The 17,246-nt window shown below is 45.6% G+C and overlaps 1 protein-coding gene and 1 long non-coding RNA gene across 2 annotated transcripts; one reads left to right on the top strand and one right to left on the bottom strand.

Moving 5' to 3' along the window:
• Positions 1 to 10,424: 10,424 nt before the first annotated feature.
• LOC127059308 (uncharacterized) lies at positions 10,425 to 12,489 on the bottom strand. The gene is made up of 2 exons (XR_007776992.1): positions 12,356 to 12,489; positions 10,425 to 11,463 (listed from the first exon to the last, which is right to left on the bottom strand). It is a non-coding gene; the product is annotated as an uncharacterized LOC127059308 (long non-coding RNA).
• On the top strand, positions 12,339 to 16,329 carry EDN1 (endothelin 1). Its single transcript, XM_030239121.2, has 5 exons — positions 12,339 to 12,462; positions 12,640 to 12,778; positions 13,758 to 13,916; positions 14,188 to 14,295; positions 15,046 to 16,329. The coding sequence occupies exons 1-5, from the start codon at positions 12,399 to 12,401 to the stop codon at positions 15,182 to 15,184; spliced, it is 609 nt and encodes a 202-aa protein (XP_030094981.1). The 5' UTR covers positions 12,339 to 12,398; the 3' UTR covers positions 15,185 to 16,329.
• The last annotated feature ends 917 nt before the right edge of the window (positions 16,330 to 17,246 follow it).

The raw sequence follows: 17,246 nt of genomic DNA, 5'->3' as shown, positions 1-17,246 counted from the left end.
TCTTTTCCGCAGCGATAACAATGTAGTAGGACGCCTATCACTGAAGTTTAGAGAGTCAGCATTCCCATTTTCCTGTTCCTTATTTTATCAAAACAAGTTGATTCGTTTGAACAATAAATGCAGGCTTGGAAGCCCTCAGGGAGAGAAAGCTGTGGGCAAAAGTTATGGGAGGGGAAATTCAGCCCGCAGCCAAAAGAATCCCCTGGGACAGTTTAATTGGGGTATCTCCATAATCCATGCAAGATGTGCTCAGTTCATCAGCAACTTGTTTTAGGCACTTTTTTGGTGAAAGTCTCAGCCTCGATTTTTAGCTATTAAACAAAAGCAGATTTCAGTAATTGCTCGTTGCGGTCATCCAGAGCAACACAGCTTTTCAGTCTTGAATAGCTAAGCAGCCTCTCCAGGCCAGAACAGACCAGGATTTTGTCACTACTCAGGGAAAATCTATTTCTCGTTTCTCCTCCAAAGTCACTTCTTTTAGGAGCTTGATACTAAATTGTGGTATTGATTCCCTGCACTGAACCACCTGAGCTCGTCTCCTTGCATTCAGATTACCTCTCCAGAACCTGGTGAACTAATGTTTTCAGAAAACATTCACGTGTCTTAACTTCCTACCACCCTCTCATTTTCTTCTTTCCAGGCTGTTCTTTCTTTTTTTTTTTTTTATTTGCAACATCTTTTCCCTCTATAAACCTGTTGCTCGCCCCTCCCAGGTAAGAACTTTAAAAATAACTGCTAGGTCTACAAAGGCAGAGGTGGTTTTGTTTGTTTTGTGCCACAGGGTATGCGACATGAAGTTTATTGCATCACTGAAAGTCGTTATTATAATGAAGTACCTCTCCATAATAGGAACTGGAGACAAGCCCTGGATCTATCTGCACCTCCAAGTCGCTATTTTCCTACACTTGGTCTCCTTGACCAGGGAGAAAACTTTCTAAGAAATATCATTGGCCACTTTTAAGATACAGAACAGCATCCACTCTAATATTTCATCCTCAGACATGCAAAAAAACATCACTAAACCCTTGTGGTGAGAGAAGCACACCTCTGACAGATCTGAATGGAGAGAAGAAAAAATATTTCCTGAAACCCATTAGACTAAGATCAAACCCAGAAAAGGAGAAATGTCCTCTGCTCAGGAAGCTCCTGAGTTTTGGATTTTATTTGACAGGGGCATACTCCACAAGAGGTCTCAGCAGGGTGACCATATGTACCTGTGAGCTCAGAAACATGAATTTGCTTTCTCAGTATTCCCCAGAATGCAATACCTCAAGAGATGTTTGAAATCCTTCTGTCACCTGCACTTTGCCATGTACTGGCACCCCACAAAAGGACAGACATCCGGCCCTGATGCTGCAGACACTCGAGCATGTGCTCAAAGACATTCTCAAAGCCAGTGGAGCTGGTGGCACAGTTAGCACCTCTGAGCACAGGTTACCTGTTCCAATGAGCCCTGCAGCAGGGACCTTGCAGTTCCAGCAGCTGCAGGGATCTTTTGTTGGAGCTGTCTCTCTTGAGTGGCCCTCCATGAATATGTGTTGCTTCCTTGTGCCCAGTTCTAGGGCTTGACTCCCTAATTTTCTTTGTCTTTCATACCACTTTTTTGGTTTGTGGTGCTCTGGGACTAACTCTGGTGTTAATGTTCCGTTGCAGAGAGGATGCAGCACTTTGTAATTCCTTCACTGCTTAGCTGTATTTCTCATGCTGCGGGCCAATGTGTTTGAGCCATGACTCTGGGCTGTCAAATAACCTTTGAGAAAACCATGCCCTTGCTGATAAGACCAAAGAAATGAAAAATGGAAAAAAAAAAAAAAAAAGGGCTTTGGCAGGGCAGTTTCTATTGCATGCACTAATCAGTGCCTCCTTTTGCTACAGTGTACTTTGATACAAGGAAATGCCTGGCAGGCTCTCTATCTCAAGGCAGCAGCTCACCTGCTGTAACTGCTCCTCAGGAGGAGGATGAGGAGACAGAGCTCCAGTTCCACGGACCCTGTGAACTGGTCCTTTCTGGGAAGGTCTCCCACTGCAGCCTGCCACAGGGCCAAGTTCCCTGCCCTCCTGGCTGCAGCTTTGGAGATGGGCAGTGCTGGCCCTGCCTGCTGATTTCCCAGCCTTTCTCACACCACAGAGCCACCTGCAAGGTCCAAGAACCAGCCCCTTCACTGCAGCTGAGCTTTCACCATTTCTGTTCTGCACAGCACACGCAGCAGTGGTGGCACGGACACAGCAAGCAAGGTCTCAGCTGAAGATAGAAACCAAAAAAACCACAGAATATTTGGGGTTTAAAGGGACCTTTAAGGCCATCCATTTCCAACTTCCCTGTCACTTCCAGGTCTGGGACATCCACCATTTCTCCAGGCAACCTGTTCCAATGTCTCACCACCCTTATCATAATTAATTTCTTCTTTATGTCCAATCTAATTCTACCCTTGCAGAATGTATTTGTTGCCGCTTTTCCTGTCGCTACAGGTCTTCATAAAAAGCCTCTCCATCTTTCTTGCAAGTCTCCCTTATGTACTGAAAACATATGGTAAGATTTTCCCAGAGATGCAAAGATGAATGTTTCCAGTAAAAGTCTCTCTTTTCCACCAGTGTTGGAAATCCCACCTTCCCATTGTAAGGAATTTCTTACACAATCACAAGCAAACTTCAAGGAAAACAGGATGCTATTTCATTCAAGTGTCACAACTGATATTTCTATTAAATGAGAGAGTGGAAAAGTTGTGAATACTAATGGCAGCAAAGGGTAGGTGCCCTTAGGTGCCCTGCTTCTTCCTATTTTTACAACAAGGTTAAGTGGATAGAAATGAGACACAGATCTGCTAATGAACATGGCATAATTTCTCCAGAAAAGGGAAGTGAGGATTTCGGTTTTTGCCTGATCTTAAACCATTTTCCTGTCAAGATAAGTGGTTTTTGAGAGGATCACTTTGCCTTGATGCTTTTGATTTCCGCTTTGCCAGTGGAACAAACAAGCTGCAAAGAAACAGACAAAGATTTGAACCGTGTCATGTGGCCCAATTCAAAGAGGGAAACTCTTTGAATTGTCAAAGGAAGCAAGAGGTTTACTTCTCTTTTCCATCGTACAAAATAACACATTTTCAAAATTTACTGCCAGCTCCAACTCTTCTGGGAAAAGAGGCTGTTCTGGTAACCAGTGGCTGAATCAAAGTTAAACAACTTGGTGTCGGGATCAAAATTCTTGTGAAAAGAGGACTTTCTCTTCTTTGCATTTGGCCTGGATATCTTCCCAACTAAGTTTCATTGTCCTAGAGAAAAGTGCGATTTAAAAGCCCTTTTAAAAACTGGGAATAAAACTATATGGATAACTAATCACTGAAATGTGTTCAAAACATAATGCTAAACTTTGCTGCAGTCAGGCTTGAACCCTCCTTACTATTCTGCCCTCCTAAAACTAAAATGAAACTGCCTTCAGTGTTTCAGATGGTGTGAAACCAACTTAGCTTTGCAGAAAGATGTTTTTCACTTGAACAGGAAATACGTCTGCAAGAATTTGAAGAAAGCTGAGCAGTTCTGTCAGCTGTTCTGTCAGCTGATGCTTTGACCTATATTGTGTGATATATACAGTTCCTATTTTCAAAAGATCTATCCTAGACCCATTACAAGAAGCTGATTGTTTCTGTTAAAATTGAAACCAATGTTACGGTTTTATATCATAATCCTGTTAGGAAAGGTGGAATATGTTTGTCTTAATAATAAGACTTCTTTAAAAACTGTGGGAAGATGATAAATGTTGGAGACAATTGACACCAGGAAGCAATTCTTAAGGCTCACACACAGTTATGCCAATGGTAACAGGGTAACTCCAGCTCAGCTAATTGGAACAGGATTAATCAAAGGATGTTGCATATACAGGGTTGGTAGCAATGGCAGAAAAGTCTTCACCATCCACAAACTTTGTCAGAGCACAGACTGGCATTTGCTCTGCGCTGCGCTTCACCATCAGGGTAAAGTCCCAGGGGATGCCTCTCCTACAGAAGCTTCCTCCATTTCAGCTGAATCCCTGCAACTACAATGCTAAATGCTTAGAAAAACTGAGGAGACTGCAGTGCCTCTTTTTGATTCAGCAAGTAAACCTGCTTGAAACAGTAAGAACAGAGAGGACTGGCTGCAGGCACTGAGAGACTGCAGTGGAGTTACCGGAGGCATCAGCTCAGGCTGTGACAAGAAGTCAAAATGGAAACGGCTGGTGAAAATTTTGTAATAGAGACATGCCTCAAGGACACTTAGTGAAAGCAGCCAGAAATGCTGCCCTCATTCCTGTATGCTATTTGTCATTTATGCCAAATATCGACATACAGCCCTGTCAGCCATCTCAGTTTTTGAGCTGCTCATGGGAGGCTGGAGACATTTAGAGCCCCTTCCCTGGCGGCGGTGCCCCATCCCCGCACATTTCCCGGGCACTCGATGGTGCGCGGGGAGCGCCGATGCCGCAGGTGCCGTGCTCCCTTCGGAACAGGCTCGCTCTGCAACTGAAGGCAGGGGTGGAGCCTGTAAGGTAATCCTAGCTCGGTGCTCGGGCATCATCTATCCTCAAGCTGCTATTCCTGTTTTCTTGGCCTTGACAGGTCACAAAATCTCCTTGTCAGTGTCACCAATGAGTAATTGCCATAACAAACCCCGGATCTGTGTGGTCCATATTTTAACGTGGTCATGTCCCATGTAAAAGGAGAGAGTGTCCCTCTAATTGTCCCTTTGTAAATAAGAAGGAGAATTTCTAATTTTTTTTTTTAAATAACTGTAGTTAGTCTAGAGTTTCTCTCCTCTGTCAGCTTTCGGTGTAATTTGTTCAAGCTGGGAACAAATGCAATATTTCAGTGCAATGTTTCCTCACAAAGCAGCCTTCTTCTGGGAGAAACAAGGACAGATGAAGACTAGGAACTGCAGCTGGAGAGAGATGATCAACACTTCATCTACATGCAAGACATACTTTGGTCAAAAAAAAGGACAAGCATATGCCCAAATGGACAAGCAGATCTTTAGTGCTAGAGGCACTGGCTTGTAATAAAGCTACTTTCCTGTCCATTTTCCAGGCAGTTATGCACAGAAGTGTGGTGCCAAGGGGTTTGGGAACAAAGCAAGTACCTGGAACAGGAGAAAAACAAACCCACACCCATGGCTCAGGCCACATCTAAACCCGTGGTGTTTCCTAGTCCTTGCTCATTTCTCTCAGAAAGAAAAGACAGAAAGCAGCAAGCCCACTCATCAAACCCCAGGCTCAAAACAGAGGGGACAAAGCAGTCACGGAGGGGCCACAAGTTCTTGGCCAAAGGACTGTGCTGTAAAGAAAGTTCAACACCATTCTTGGAACAATGCATTTTTCTAATCACCTTCATTTCAGCAAGGCTTTTATGCACTCAGGAAAGGGTAGAGCCAGACAGCTCTCAAAAATCTACTGATTTGAGTCTTTGGAGACTCATTCAAAGGTGGAGCAGGCCACATGACAGGTGGAAAAATTAAGCATCAAAAGTCAATTATATTAATTAATTCAAAGAAGCACTTCTGAGCAAACTGCAGGAAGACCTCACAAGTACCTTTTCTGAGCAAAGCAACATAAAATCCAAGAGATGGACAAATCAAAATAGAAAAAAAAGCCAGTTTTGATACAAAAACCTCCAAGTACTGGAAAGGTTGACAATGCAGTGGGCAGGATACAGGACATAGGTTCAAGGAACTCAGCTCATTTCTCCACTCCCTCATCAATTTCTGAGGGGACCCTGGACAAGTCACCAACTTGGATTCATCCCCAGCTGCCTCTAGACATTAAGAAGAGGATGGTGCCTAAATTTAGGACAGCTGGCACCTTAGGCCCTCTTCCACACTCCAGAGGGCAATTCAGATACCAGGTGAGCTAACATGTTAATCTAATTTAGAAACCATATGGAGGCACAAGTACTGTCCTCCATGTTCCAACTCCCAGCTCTGGACACTGGGATGGCATCACTGATTTTTTGACAAGGCCATGGGAAAGGGACTATGATTAAAGAACATGAAACTCTGAAATTCCCTATTGATAGGAGCAAGGTATCAGTTAGATCAACTGCTCTTAGTGATTTTCTTCGGAAGATTTTCTAATTGGAAGCATGGGGTTTGAGTTCCTTGCAAGCCAGACTTGCCAAGAAGTAAGTAAACAAACCTGATAAAGCACATTTTCCACTCACTGTTATTTGCAAATAAGTGTTCTGTCATATGCTGCTGTATTCACAGAAGAGGTTGTATACAAAACTAGATCTGGTTTTCTACAAGTAACATTTTCTGTTTAATATTTTCCTTTTCTTTGCTAAAGCCTTCTGTTGCAGTCCTTGCACTAATCTCTTGCATTTATTGATGTTAATCTTTACGTAGTTAAACTCTTACCTGCAAAACTCATTTTTAAGAGGCTGATTATTGACACATGTAACCTTTCACCATCTTTTTACACTTTTAGAAGACATAGTTCATGCTGTCTGTATTTTGAACCTGAGTGATGGAATGGAACTGAAGACCACACAGATGTATTTCTTTTTTCCTAAAGCAAACTCAGGCGTCCAAGCATAGCTGTGAGAATACAACACAGCCCTGTGGGATCAACCCAGCATTTTGTGTCTGACACAGCTGAAGGTGCATGTGTCTGCAAGAGACCAGGCATAAGACAGAGAGCTCCTTCTCTGGAATATTTCCCAATCTAAGATTTTCTGGGCCAGAAGTAAGGCCTTTGCCTTTTAACTTCTGCTAATGCTGACACTTACATGAGAACTGGGTCAATTAAAAAATTAAATCCAGCTTGAACGCCACCAAACAAATTGCTTGTAGCGCGAAGGGCTACGGATTGAATTCCTTTGAGATCTCTGTGTGCAGGGTCCTGAGCTCCCACAGCAGAAATGATCACCCACCTGAGCCACCCTGGCACTCACAGGACACACCCTTGGCAGTACCAGGCACCTCTGTCACCTTCACAAGGCCTGGGTGGCAGGGCTCAGGCCACCTGCCCATATTCCACCCACGGAGCTTCACCTTTTCCCTTGCTCCTGGTATTCTGTGTGCTTGCTGCTCCTGCACAAGAGCAGATGCAGGGTAAAAGATGGAAACAGGAGGAACTGCTACACCTTGCTGGGACAGGGGACAGCCAAGTGCCTCCAGTGCCACTGTGGTTCACTTCAGTGGGAAGTGGACACTCTTTCTCCCACAATATCACAGCAGAGATGGACACTGAAGTAAGGGAGAAGTTCCTGTTAACTCTCACCTAAAAGTTACATGGATTCTTTATTCCCAGGCTATTTAAGCCTTTCCCTTTTCCCACCTGATGTTTCCCTCATTTTAAAGATGACTTTACTTCCAGGGAAATATTTTTCTGTTGCTTGCAGTTCTTTGTTGTGGAAAGGATAAGTGGGAGGAAGGTTTCACAAGAGGTTTCATCCTCTGAAACCCGAATCTCTGCAAACCATCTTACTTGTTTTTCTGACAATAGCAATTTTAGCCCTGGGAGAAACTGTGAACCTTGCTCAGTAAAGCTGGTTTTCTCATCTAGTTCAGCTCTAAGCAAAGCTTGATTTTTGTATTTTAAATGGTGTCTAGTCACTGCCACATGGTGTCAGGAGGTGGATGGTCTGGAGGAACTTTCTGATAGAGGCTTTCCTCCACCAAGGGTCATAGAGCTGCAACTTTCCTCCATAGCTTAAGTGCAATTTTGTATGTGGAATGAATTTTGGAAAGAAAATGATCATTGGTGATATTGGACAGGATCTGTTTGGGCCATACATGTAGGGCTGAGATTGCTGGATCACTGGCTGTCCTTACTCCTCTCTTCAGCACTTTAATAAGTCCACAAGTGTATTGTGAGACAGGCATCCCTGTCCTTTGCTAATCCTCACTAACTGGAGATGGGGAGAAATGAAGAAAGTTGATTTGCAAGAAAATAGACTTCTGCCCAAGGACTCTCACAGCTGTAAGGGGAATTAAATACATTATAGGGCTGGGTAGTCATAGATGAGAATAAGGTAATTTCCAAGAGCTCAAATTATCATGGAATTCCACAATGGTTTGGGTTGGAAGACACCTTTAAGATCATTCATTCCAAGTCCCCTTGCACTAGATCAGGTTGCTCAAAGCCCCATCCAACCTGGCTTTCAACACTTCCAGAAACTGGGCATCCACAGCTTCCCTGGGTAATCTGTTTCAGGGCCTTACTACCCTCACAGTAAAGAACTTCTTCCTATTCTAAACCCACCCTCTTTTCAGTGCACAGCCTTTCCCCCTTGTTATATTACTACACGCCCTTGTAAAAAGTCACTTTCCAGCTTTCTTGGCCCCCTTGAGATATTGAAGGGCTGTTCTAAGGACTCCCTGAAACCTTTTCCAGGCTGAAGAACTCTCTCAGCCTATCTTAGAAGAGGTGCTCCAGCCCTCTGAGCATTTTCATGGCCTCCTCTGTTGGATCTGTTGGAGCAGATACTCCTCTGTATCTGCTCCAACAGATCCATGTAATTCCTGTGCTGGAATTCCAGAGCTGGATGCAGCACTCCAGGTGAGCTCTCACCAGAGCAGAGAAGAGGGGCAGAATCAACTCCCTTGACCAGCTGCCCACACTGCTTTTGATGCAGCTCAGAATACAGCTGAATTTAGGGGCTGGAAGCATATGCTGCCAGCTCACATGAAGCTACTTTTCCACCAACAATCCCAGCCACAGAATCACAGAATCACAGAATATGCTGAGCTGGAAGAGACCCATCAGGACCATCAAGTCCAACTCTTGGCCCTGCATAGGACACTCCAAGAGTCACACCATGTGCCTGAGAACACTGTCCAAATGCTTCTTGATCTCTGTCAGGTTTGGTGCTGTGACCACTTCCCTGGGGATCCTGTTCCAGTGCCAAACCACTTCTGGGTGAAAAGAACCCCAAGTCCTTCTCCTCGGTGCTGCTCTCAATCCATTCATCTCTCAGCATTTATTTGGGACTGGGATTGTTGTGATTCCTGTGCAGGACCTTGTGCTTGGCCTGTCTGAACTTCCTGAGGTTTGCATGGACCCACCTCCCAAGCCTGTCCAGGTCCCCTCCGCACGGCATAGTCAGCTCTTTGATTTGCATGTTATGTAAAAAATTTTCATCTTGTAGAAAAATAGGGCATGGGCAGATGGGACAGCCCCCAAGAGGAAAGTAAGGTGCAAGAGGGGCAGTGAGGGAAGTGAGGGAACAAGTTATACAACTTTCATTTAATTGAGAATAGTGTTTCAAATCTGCAGAAAACAGCATATTGCTCCCCTTGTTCCCTAGAGAGAAAGGCACAGTTCTACAGTCTCCTTTTATTGTTTTGCTGATAAGCAGGCATTTCACATTTCTGACACTAAACAAAATGTCCTTTAGAAAAGTCGGTGCCATGGCCTTTTCCAGCTGGAACGTTCCAACCACAGCCTGGCTGGCCAGCTGAGTTTGTGCTCTGTAACACAATGTCTCAGAGGTGGCAGCCCAAGGTGCTCCAGCTAGAAAGGGACTGCTGCAGGAGCAGCCAGCTTCAGCTCCTGCTTCCACCCTTGTCCCCATGGGCAGCAGTGCAAATACGGTGCAAACTTCCCAGCTCTTGGGGTGATCTGGCTTGGTGTGCACTGGGAAGACTCGTGGAGTACCTGACTTTGTGTTTCCATCCTGCAAACACTGGCTGCTGCCCAAAGTTCAGTCCTCTTCAGGAGATTTTATAAGGCCCCTATTGTGACCCCTACTGTTGGACTCCTCCTTTAAACAGCTTTAAAGTGAGCAAACTTTCAAATTCCCAAAGGGTATTTCTGCATGGCACAAAGCTGATCTTGTTTTATAGTGTCCAAGCAGGGGTCAGGATTACCCCTTCCTGGGGAAACCCACCTCCTGGCCCGGCAATCCCCGTGGCCTGAAATGACCCATGCAGGCCACTGGTAACAAATGGAACAAAAGTTTGTTTTTGCATTACTCCAGCAACTCAAATAGCAACCAGAATAGCTCGATGCTGGTTAGTCTCAAGAGCTGAAAGTGGAGCTACCAAAAATCGCTGAATCAGAGGAAATGGAACTCTGACAACAATAATATTTATGAATTCTTATGAAAAATTGCTGTAATGTTTTTGGTATTAAAAATAAAGGTAAAAAAGAACACCATCTTCAGAAGAGCCTGCCATATGTTTGTGCCTTGTTACTCAGAGGAAACATGCATGCTGTTTTTGTCAGCTAACAAAATACTTTCTAACAAGGTATTCTGACAAGGCTGAAAATATCTTACACCAATGTGAGTCATTTTGGCTCCAAGAGCACATCTTAGAAAAAGGAATCTCAGGAAAAAATTTAAATAAGCACTGGCATGAAAGACAGTCTTTAAGTGACAGGCCTGGAAAGGCTATGCATATTTGTACTCAAAACAGAACGATTGCTATCTTTCAGCCCACACAGCTGCTTCTTCACGTTTTGTCCTTTTTTTTTTTTTTTTTTTTTTTTTTTTTTTTTTTTTTTAATGCCGAGAAAGAAAAAAAAGTCACCTAGTTTCTTTCCTAACTTTAGGACACTGATAAAGTTCATTACTTCGGAGGGCTGCGATTACTTTTTGTATGTAGCTGTGTGACCCCTGCTGGCAGATTCTTATCATGACTGCAGCAATTCAAACACATTTTGTACGGACACATTGGCATTCCGGTAAGTCCTGCCCTATGTACACAAGGAGACATAATACACAAGACGATATAATCCCTGCTCTGGAAAATAAACTCCCACGCTGGAGAGGTGTGAAAAAAAAATAATTGTATAACCCAGCTTTCTCCACTCAGAGATATTTTACAGGGCAGTTTTTAGAATACCTTTGATAAATAGATATGACCATCTCAGGATGGGGCCACTGGTGTTTATTCAGCATAATGGTCCAAATGTTCATTATTGCTTGGAAAGCCCCTACACTTCATCCTCTTAGAAGCAGGGAGGTTACACCGAGGAAAGGATTAGTCTCCACTTGCATTCCTTTCTTGTACTCTTTCTCATTCCATCTGCTAACATTCATTGTGGCAGAGAGGATACCAGCTAAATGGACCTTTATTCTGACTCAGCACGGCTGCAGACAGTCTGTCCGCTGTGATACAGTGGCATAGGATAATTTGATACTTTAAAAAACTGGCCATTCACCTGCCAGACCACAATGCAACTTGCGCTTAACAGTCCCGCTCTTTGTGATAGCCAAGGTCATTTCTATTATTACAGCACAGTGCACGGAAATACCACAAATACCAAGAGAGTCTTATCTATTTATCATAGGTGAAACTGGCACGCTTCGCAGCACGACGGCTCCACAGCGGATCACAGGCACTCTGAGTTCACTTAATTAAGTTTATAGTCATGGGCTGGTCCCTCAGTTGGGACCTCCGTGGATTCCATGCATGTCTATATCTGTGATGGCACTGCTGCAGCCACTCCTCAAGAGTCCAGCTTCCACACTGACTCTGCTCCTTGACACAAGGCTGAAAACACAAACGTGTCAGAAAAAAGACCTTGTCAGAATTAGTGATGAGAGCCACAAGTGAAGGGCAGGCACAGATCTTCCCTCCTTCCCTCCCTACCTGGCTTTACACACCTGCTCACACCTAAAACACGCTGGTTTTAGCACCTTCCCCTACCATGGCAGAAAAGGGAGATTATACCCTAATGCTCCACTGCTGCTGCCAAACTCAAACCTCCTGAGACCCCAGAGCCCACCTGACAGGGTCTGAGGGAGCGGGGCAGGGTCCACGCAGTCAGGCAACCATCATCCCGCATAAGGGACCCCCGTGTCCCACTGCTGCGTTCTCCCCAGGGCAGTAGCACGAGCAGCAGGTGGAGCCCAGAGCCCCGAGCCCCGAAGCCTTGAAGCGGTGAACCTTGAAGCCCCGCAGCCCTGAAGCCCTGAGCCTTGAATCCCTGAATCCCTGAATCCCTGAATCCCTGAATCCCTGAATCCCGGAGCCCAGAGCCTCCCTCAGGTGCGACGCGCGGGCAGGGCGCCCCCTGGCGGCTCCCGGCGCGCCCCTCCCGCCCCCGGGGCGCCCCCGGCCCCCCCTCCCGCCGCCGCCGCCGCCGCCGCCCCCCGCTCTTGAAGTTTGCAGGCGATTTCCTTTCCAGCCCCGGCCTTATCTCGGCCCGCACGTTGCCGCGCGGTGACTAATAGGAGAATAACATTGTCTCGGGATAAAATAGCGCCGGGGCTGTTTACCCGCTCCATGGGGGTTCGCTATAAAAGGGCGCCGGGGACCGCCGCGCCAGCCAGACGCGCCGGGGCGTACCGAGCCGCACCACGCAGGGCACCCGCCACGGCGCTCCGTCCTCACGCCGGGACACACTTTCTCCGCTTTTCCCTCGCCTTTTATTGATTTTTACCCTGTTTCCCCACACTTCTTCCATCCGCCCTCCGCCGCCTGCTATGGATTATTGCCACATGATCGTCTCGCTGCTCTTCGTGCTCTGCCCGGGGCTGCTGCCGGCAGGTAGGTGCCGGTCCGCTGCCGCTCGCCTCCGCCCGGGACCGACCCCGCGGTGGGCTGCGGGGTCGCAGCCGGGCTCCGGGAAGGGCTGCCCCAGGGGTGCAGCGGGAGGGGATGCGCGGGTGCCGTGCCTTGCCTTGCCTTGCCGCGGGTGCTGAGCTCTGCCGCTCCCTCCTGCAGCCCCCGGAGCCGAGGTGGACGCCGCGCCGCCCCCCGCCGCCGCGCACCGCCGCGCCCGGCGCTGCTCCTGCTCCTCGCTGATGGACGAGGAGTGCGTCTACTTCTGCCACCTCGACATCATCTGGATCAACACCCCCGAGTGAGTGGAATGGAGGGGTTTCGGCAGTTCCCCAGCGCTGGGTTCCCCTGTGGTTAGGAAGAAAGGGAGGGAGGTGTGAAGGCGAAAATTAAGTGCCACAACCCCCCTGCAGAGATGGGAAGGGGAGGAAGGAATAGTTGTTTGCACAGGTTCTCCTACTTCTTTACCTTCCTCCTCCTACTTTTCTGGCACATTTAGCGCCGAGACTGTTCACCAGAAGGCGGCAAGCAGGACTGGGCCACCCAGATCGGGCAGATAGTTCCTAATAGTCCTAGCACACCTGCCTACCTAAAATCTGGGCAGCAGAATTTCCTTTGGGTGCTGCTCAGCAAAGGCTGCAGAATACTTTTCGCTATGAATCAGAATCAGACAAAATGCCAAAGGCATGATTTTGCCAGCCTGAATTTGAGCGGTTTTCTTTCTGACAAGTTAGGAGATTGGAAGGAATACTTTGACACCGGGTGGCTGTAGCTGCCTTTCACTGCTCTCTGCTGCAAATTAATGTGTCCCACGTGTTAATAGGATTTTGCACAGTATCCATTTCTGTACTCTCCTCACCAGAAAGTAGTGAGCAGGAGGCTCACCTAAGGCTGCAAACACTGCAACACTGACATTTCTTCTGCTGCTGGGTTTCCTCTGAGAGAGAATCTGTTCTTCACTTTTACTGCTTCTTTCAGTGTTGTCAGTAGCCAAAGTTCAAAGAGATGAGGTTTTATTGCTTTCTATTGCACAGGGAGGCACAACAGCCTTGTGAAATCACAATTAAAAGGTCGTTATCCTTGTCAGGAGCCATGCTAATGAATATGTTGCAGGATCATCAGAAGCATTTGCATGGGAACTGTGACTAACGAGGCATTCCCAATCCCACAACCTTTACTCGTGCAATCAATGCCGTCGATAAGATTGCCCAAAATACCCCATAGTGTTTTGAAGCCACAGAATTATTTAAATGACTTTCATGTTGTCTCTTTGATCATAGGAAGACTGTTCCATATGGTCTCGGCGGCCCTTCTCGACCCAGAAGATCACTGAAGGACACGGTGCCAGAGATGCTCGCTGAACCAAGCAGCAGATGCCGATGTGCCAACCAGAAGGACAAGAAATGTCTGAACTTCTGCCAGGCAGGCAAAGATCTCTGGTGCGTCTCTTGTTGCTGCTCTTTAAAAGGCAATGCATGTGAAAGGGATGGATTGTGGTGCACTTACTCATTTTGGCACTTGCTGAGCGAATGCTCTCCCCAAAGCCTTGCCTCCTACCTGAGTGCTCACCCTTCTGTGATACATACTATGGCTTGGCCCAGAAAGATTGCTTATTACATGCCTTGAGAAGTGGTTGATGAGATGCCTCACCTTGTGGACTGCAGACTTGGCTTTTTTTTTTTAACAGCAGCACCTTTTCCCTTCTAACAGGGCTCAGTCCACAGTGGAGAAAGCCGCACAGCACCGCATCAAAGCCGGCAATTGCTTTGGACCCAAATGCATGAACCGACAGCTTGTTGACAGCAAGAAAATGAAGCGGTGAGTTTCTTCTCATCCTGTTGTAGTTCCCCGGAGCAGCAATAGAGAGCACAGTTCACCTGCCTTCAGGTCATCCTGGGCTTAGCTGGTGGTTTCAGCTTGAGAGCTATGGAGGAATCAGTGAGGATATTTTCAGGGCTTTTCTTCCTGCTCTGGGTTTTTAGCTTGTGAGGATGTGGGTGCTGAGCTCAGCCTGCTGTCTGTCCTTTGCTTGCATTCAGTACTCAGCCATATTCCCATGGAAAAGTACGGAACACAGAAGTTTGCCTGTACTAAAGAAGACTCTTTAGTGCTCCTTTCACAAGCAGAACAGGACTTATGGGAGCAGGCAACCTGATGATACTGAATGAGACTTAGGCCCTGGGAGTCTTAAATAATTTTTTGAAAGTGGGGCTTGCTTACTTACTTGAAAAATGCACCTATTCATTGGAAGTAGGATCAGGTTTACCTAAAAGAAACAACACAGGCAAAACATAAAAAACCACTGGAGACCTCCTGACTGGCTACTTAAGGAAGTCTAGGGCATCTGTATTTGAGTGAATATTTTAATTTAATGGATGCATTGAAATTATGAATACAACGTTTCAAGTATCCTAAGTTACCCTAATTCTGAGGTATAGCAAACAGCAGTTTATTAGGATCCCACGGTAGGAATCTAGACTGAGGTTTATTTAAGCAAAAACTGTTTTTTCACTCTACATGTGCATCTTCATTATCACAACACTAAATGTTCATTTCTTGGTTTTGCAGGCTGGAGGCTATTGGTAACAGCATCAAAGCTTCCTTCAGTATTGCCAAGCTGAAGGCTGAGCTCCAGAAAGGGCGAAAGCTCAAACACAACAGGGCGAACAAAAGGCAAAGCGTCCGGGAGAGCCTGAAAGCATCCTAGTGGGGAGATCACCTGAATCCTTCTCCGCCACGCCTGCTGACAAAGCATCGCGAAAACTGCCTTGACTCCAACATTCCACGATGGCGAAGGGCCCCTCTGTCCCAATGTTTGCACAGCGGAGCAAAATGCTAAGGAAGTCCTGTGTTTGGAGATATAAAGACAAAGGATTTTGTCATTTTGGAATTCAGGTGGATGGGTAGAAGGGCTGAAGGGAAATCTGCAGTACCATACATGAAAAGCCGTCTGTCTGAAGAAACATTTGAATACTGCTTCTGGAATGTTACCCATCAACTGAGCAGGTTTCGGGGTCTACAATAAAAGCATCTCGCAAGGAAGACCTCACAGATGTGCTTAGCAAGGACAGAAAGCAAGATCTGAGTGTACAAACTTCAAAGAACTCTACCTTTTGATTAAAATGCAAGAATGAAAGCCACAGTTCTACTTTAATCAGGACTTACTGCATATATACATGTCTACCTCGCATACTGTTTGTTGCACTCCTGCTAGAGTATTTTTACACCTTGTTATTGCCTTTACTAATCAGCTGCAACCCTTTGCCTTTTTTCAGAAGTCTAGTTTACTTGTACAACCAGAGTTATCCGAATGTGGGTTAGGCACTCTGATTGTTTGCATAGTCAGAGTCCTTTGGCTTTGGAGACCAAAGGACCCTTCAACATAAAATAAAAGTTATCGAGGACACTAGTAAGTTTCCCATAACAAGGATATCTGGTCAACTGAAGTTCTAATAATAGAGGTTGTTGTGTCTTGAATGCTACCAAAAATGCACTGAAGTGGGGATGTACCAGAGGCTCTTGCAAGATTTTTTCAGGGCCTTGTTTGGTGGAAATGCATTGAGACAAAGGGTTGTTTTGAATTAAGTCAAAAGGCTAATATTTGGGTGAATGTTTATAGCAGTGAATTTGTTCACATTGTTGAATTTGCAGACAAGTTGAATCTTATATGCTTATTTTTGTGTCATGTATTTATATTCACACAAGTTCTTCATTATATTTACCATGTTGAATACACATTGAAGTAGGCCATATTGGTCTATGCATGTTTTATGTATTTCTGTATGAAATTGGGAAATGCTTTATGCCTATCAAGGTAAATATCTTCAGAAATAAATATTTTTAATTACTGTATTGGCCTGTTTTTCCTTAGTCCGTGGCTCCGTGATCATGGAGGTAGATTGGCCCACGTACAAAGCTGACCCAGGTGAAGTGTGTGCACATGATTGCCTTTCTGTCAGATGAGCCAGATCACAGCAATCAAAGTTTGTGCCAGATGTGAGACAGCAGATGACACTTGTTCTAGCTGCAAGGCTGCTCATCAAATCTTCATGGCCAACTCCAAATTGGACAAATGAATTTATCCTGGAGCACTCTTCTCACGTGTATGATGTAGGTGTACTACAGCATTAAAATATGGGCATTAAGGATGTGGGTATAGATGAACTAGAGGGGAAAATGCAGACACTGGAAAACTTGTGGGCTGTATGGAACTCGGCAATGCTACTTATTACCATGCTATAATTAAAATTTCAGCCCATTCCATGCAAGGTAAAGATGGAGATCTCAATGGAATCTCAATGGGGACCAAGCTCAGGAAGATCTAGATCAATGGTTAATTTTTTTACCCGCTTCAAAATATTGGCTTTACGTGGTTATACCTAGAAAGATGCTTAAAGCAAATAAATGGATTTAGTCATTCATCCTCGAGAGAGAAAAAAAGCACAAGAGTAAATCGAAGGATAAAACTGAGTGGTTTGGGTTTTCTTAAAAACAAAACTTAACAAAGTACAAAACAAGGAGTATGACCCAAACACAGGAGTCACCATTGAAAATTTCTGAAATTGTTCTGGATTTCTTTTCAATATTCATAATATTGACAGGTTCATATAATGTTTCATTCACACGGCTCTACTATGTTTTAGAGCAGTAATTCAGTGGGGAAATGACATTGCTGGCAGTCCTGTACTGACAGGAGTGCCTGGTCCAGGCAGGGGGAAGGAACTGGGAGCCCCTGTGCTTCTGCAGGGCAGGCTGTAGCCCCCAGAGCT

Source organism: Serinus canaria, chromosome 2 (genome assembly GCF_022539315.1).
Source record: "Serinus canaria isolate serCan28SL12 chromosome 2, serCan2020, whole genome shotgun sequence".
NCBI lineage: Eukaryota > Metazoa > Chordata > Aves > Passeriformes > Fringillidae > Serinus > Serinus canaria.
Note: the sequence above shows the minus strand (reverse complement) of the source record. Positions and strands in the feature narration are given on the sequence as shown.